The following is a 4866-nucleotide window of genomic DNA, read 5'->3' as shown; positions in this document are numbered from 1 at the left end:
ACACACTCCATTTGTACACAAGCGATGTGTCATTAATAGTCGGGCGCTTTTTTGACAGAAAATACTCCTTCAGGAAAAAGAAGATATGATTTGTGAGAGAACGTATGACAAAATAAGAAAGTAGAATAAAAAATTACAAAATTTTGAATATTATATCCATATAAAATAAATGTAGGAAAGAATAAGGGAGATCACAACAAATTTTAGTCTAATGAATGTTAAGGCTTTATTGAAGCTCAGTGTATTTGTTTTTATACAGAATGTCTACAGTGGTTGTCGATACATTGTCGATATCATTACGTTTAACATGTTAGAATAATCTGAACTAATCTCGAACGCTCTATCTATCCTCGTTCTCACAACAGAGGGAGCATTAGCACGAAACTCGATAACTGTTGCGCTTCCTCTTAATCGCTAATTTCTATCAACTATGAGTAGACTAGACGGATTGAACTAGAACAAACAGATAAGGAAGACCGCCGTGTTCCCTGATCATCGTCTCGCGAACTCTCTCGTACGTGCGTTTCTCTTTTCCCTCTTTTTCTCTCTCTAGACAGAACTACTTTGCGCAGCTGGCTCTGGCGAGGCTGTATAAATGAACTGACAAAAGTCTCCGCGCGTTTCACACAACCGCGGCGGCAACCCTCGATTTACGAGGCGTGCGTGGGCAACAGTTGCGCGACATCGTGATTTGGCGTGTGTGCTCCGGATGAAGAGGATCCCTCAGCAGCACCGGGAAAGAAGCGACGGACAAGCTCCGGGAGCTCTCCCGGCACGGCTTGTCCCGAAACCGGCGATGTTCTTCGCGAATACTCGCACCTTGTAACGGTGTGCCTAGCCGTATACACAAAGCGCTCCCAGGTGATAATAACTTCCACGCGCTGTAATCACGTAATGTTCATTAATATACATGCGCGCGCGGCGGCCGAAAAAGCGAGCGTGAAACGGGAGAAGGAAATTATTCAAATGAGAAAGAAATTTCTTCACAGAGTGTAATATCCCTCCCCGGCTGCCTTCGCTCGTAAAGGAAATCAAGTCGCGAGCGTTATATCGACTTAAGCGAAAATAGCGAGATAAAGTTTGTCTGATTACGCGTAACATCCGAATTTTTCTGAGAAATATTTATAATAGAAGAAATATGAGGCTATATGAGGTATGTCGCTCATGTGCTTTTCTTAGTATTTAGCTTGAGAGAAATAGTGAGTGCAAAATCGTGAAACAATCCTTTTAGAATATAAATACCTTTCTCTGAGTTTCATTAAAATCGGTATAACATTACAGTTAAGAAGTAGAAAAGACTGATTTCCCTGGCGGAAAAAATTTTACAACTTTTTATGTAAGAACTCCGCCAAACTACAACTAATTACGACAAAAAATACGCGGAAATTACAACTAAATCAGAGATACTATATGAAAAGAAAAAGTTTTAATGCTAAACCATGTTAAGATTACAATTATTCACGAGAAAATGCGCGGTTTCTCTATTTGTTGTAGAGGAGTATACTATGTGACGTAGAAATTATGTTTCATTACACGTAGAAAGTTGTGGTTACGCGTAATTTCTTGTAAAAAATATACAACTTATTATGCATTATCAGAAATTTTGAAAACTTAAAAGTTGTTATGTGGAAATAATTTGTTATAATAATTAGTAATATCCAAAAATACAATACACAGCTTACAGCTGTGTAACAAATTACAGCTTTCTACAATGATTTTGTAATAGCCAAAATCTGTTAAAAGATTACAACTATTTACGATGTATTACAACGAACATTATACGTATAATGTTATACGAATTAAATTATACGTATAATGTTCGTTGTAATACATCGTAAACAATTGTAATCTTTTAACAGATTTTGGCTACAAAATCATTGTAGAAAGCTGTAATTTGTTATTCCATTTTTGGATAATATTAATTATTATGACAAATTATTTCCACATGACAACTTATAAGTTTCCAAAATTTCTGATAATGTATAATAAGTTGTATGTTTTTAAAAGAAATAACAACTACCTACGTTGCTCACATTTCGTATTTTTAATATTGATTGTTGTAATTTAACACTAAAGTTGTAATTTTAATCGATTGGTTTTTAATACTTCTATAGTAATCTTAAATAGACTTAAATTAATAATGGAAATAATCATTAGATAAATAATAGAAATAATAACCTTAGAATAATCTTAAATAGACTTAGATAGTTAATGTGCTGATTAAAAGGTTGTAATTGATTGTAAAATTATAATTTTAACGCCAATATATGATTAATTACGTCTTGCTTGCAGAAATTCATTGCAATCTCAAAAGTCTCAAATTCTCCAATTCTCAAAGTTGTAGAAATTTCTTACGCGAAACTACATCTTATTGCAACATTTACAAATTATAATTTTAATGAAAATGTACGATTAATTACATCTTGGTTGAAGAAGTTTAATGTATATTCTCAAAAATTGTAGAATTTTTTACAAGGAACTACGTTTATTACGACATTTACAGTTTTCATAGTATTTTCTAGTATTTTGTAATATTTTCTATTTTGCTGTAGAAATGCGTGAATTAGTAGTAAAATCACGTAGTTGTTTGTAGATTTTTTTTTGCCAAAGTTGGTAAGAGCAAAATAAATTTTTGAGTTTCTTGAAATTTTGTATTAATATTCTCCATCGTAATTGAATAAAATTAAGCGATGTAGCTAGAATAAAATTTCTTGCAAGTGTATGATCATTGTTTCTGACAATAAATGTAATTTTCATTCATAAAATGACTGATATAGAGTATATGAGAGAACGAGGTAATTGGCTCATAATTAAAGATCAGCAGGAGAGTTGTGAAGACCTCTCGCGGAGATTCTGAAACTTCTAATCAGGATACATATTTTATACATTTTTTTATTTTTCTTTATCTTGTACTATCAGGCAACTGAACCGGTACCAGGGCAAAATGGCTACGTTATTGCATGTTTGTATCTTAGCAGGATTAAGAAAATTATTTTTTAAAAGTAACTAGTTATAGTTATATAGTTATAGTTACAGTTATAACTAGTTATAGTTTTCTTTGCTGAAAATGTAATTAGTCACAGTTACAAGTTACTGGCTATGAAAAGTAACTCGTTATAGTTACAGTTACTCAAAAAATAACGAGTCGTTACTTTTTTTAAATAATATGAAATTATTATTGTAAATACAAAAGTCTTATATTTTAAGCTTTACTAATCTGTAAGAACTCAATTTTATAATTAATATCTATCACATTAATTAGTCAATCCACTTAACAAATTTCAAATCTGTACTTAATATAATAAAAATTTAATGATAACCTTGTAGAGATAAAAGAGTTACATACTCTATAAATACGATGATAAATTTTCCAGATAGCATAGAAAATTTAAAGAGAATTCAGCCGTATGTCATCAATTCTGAGTTTATTTTTTAATGCAAAAAGAATTCTTTTCACTGAACTAAACTTTGAAGAATTCTTTTTGCATCTGAAAATAAACTCAGAATTAATGACATACGACTGGATTCTTTTTTAATTCTTTTTGAATTCTCTATTTGGGTTATTAAATTAATATATGATTACTGTATAATTTTAATTTTATTTTACATTCTCCAAGTAACTATTAAAGTAACTGTTAAAAAAGTTACAAGTTACTAAAAATAAATAACTAAGTTAAGTTACAGTTACCCTAAAAATGTAACTGTAACTGTAACTTCGTTACTAATAATGAGTTACTTCCTAATTCCCTGAATTTTAGTTATTACAAAACAAAATACAGGTGAGCTTTAATTCATAGAAAGTTGTTTTTATCATGTTTATATAGTTAGTCACAACAATTAGTTGACTGAGAAGTTGTAACTTTGAAATTCTAAATTATAGCGTACCTAGCCTCGGTTTCTTCTATTATATCTGCGATATCTACGAGATGAGAAATAGCGCGGCACACATTGCAACTGCGTGACTGTCGTACTTTCCTATTTTCTCAGCAAAGAAATCAGATCGAGTTTTATGGAAGATCGAAGGTGAAAATAATACAATGTTTCTCTGTTCGTTTGGGGAAAATGTGAATATTCAAGAGAAACACGGTGTTATTGGGTCAATCGAAAAGTTCGGTTCCATTCTTGAGAGAGATATTTTAAGTCATATATGAAAACGGATTAATTTAATAAATAACATCCAATAGAGTCGCAGAAATACTGATATCAGCATTTCGATCTTTATTTAGATCTCAATGCATATCACGTATTCGCGGTATTTAACGCGGTTGACGCTACACTGAGAAAAAAATTTTCTTAATTTTAATGTATTAATTTTAATAAATGTGTATTTACTATTTAATATTTTTATTTTTTACTAAATCGTAATTAAATACGTAATTAAGCCCTGGGGTATTTTGCCATCTGGAGAAATTCGTACATTTTTATCGTAGAACATGGCTAGTTCTACGTAGTTGAAGAAGCCAGAAAATCGAACAGAACTTTTTCAATTTAATATTGTGAAAAACTAGTTACAACACTCACAACATAGTCCGGCATATCTGTTGCTGTAGGACATTCCGTAACTGCCGCACGCTGGCTGGCCCGATTTGTAAGGTTGATAGCCGAGCACGTTGCCGCTGAAACGCAATTTGTTATGATGTAACGGAATCGCCTGGGTATTTTTAATTCGTTCATTGAATAAGCTAGAAAAATTGGCAATTACTCAATTTTCGTGAATACGAGGTAATTATTTCGCGACAATATTGTCAAAAAGTTTAACGCGATAAGAAGTAAGAGTCGAATAATTTGAGTGAGTAATGGGTGAAGTAGAAAATAGATAAATAAAGTAACATATATTTTTTTCAATGCATTTTCGAATACACGATG

General features: G+C 31.7%; 1 protein-coding gene across 2 annotated transcripts in view; it reads right to left on the bottom strand.

Annotated features, from left to right (window-relative positions):
• Positions 1–207: 207 nt before the first annotated feature.
• Positions 208–4866, bottom strand: part of LOC116847875 (venom allergen 5-like) — a 53094-nt gene continuing 48435 nt past the window's right edge. For both annotated transcript variants that reach the window (XM_032823357.1, XM_032823354.1), the window contains 2 exons: positions 4522–4616; positions 208–881 (listed from right to left, as the gene is read on the bottom strand). In XM_032823357.1, coding sequence (XP_032679248.1) covers positions 835–881; positions 4522–4616 — 142 coding nt within the window. In that variant the 3' untranslated portion in view covers positions 208–834. The remainder of the gene's footprint in view (positions 882–4521; positions 4617–4866) is intronic.

This window comes from Odontomachus brunneus, unplaced genomic scaffold (assembly GCF_010583005.1).
Source record: "Odontomachus brunneus isolate Ranch 3 - 2012 unplaced genomic scaffold, Obru_v1 Obru_scaffold_084, whole genome shotgun sequence".
NCBI classification, from domain to species: domain Eukaryota; kingdom Metazoa; phylum Arthropoda; class Insecta; order Hymenoptera; family Formicidae; genus Odontomachus; species Odontomachus brunneus.
Note: the sequence above shows the minus strand (reverse complement) of the source record. Positions and strands in the feature narration are given on the sequence as shown.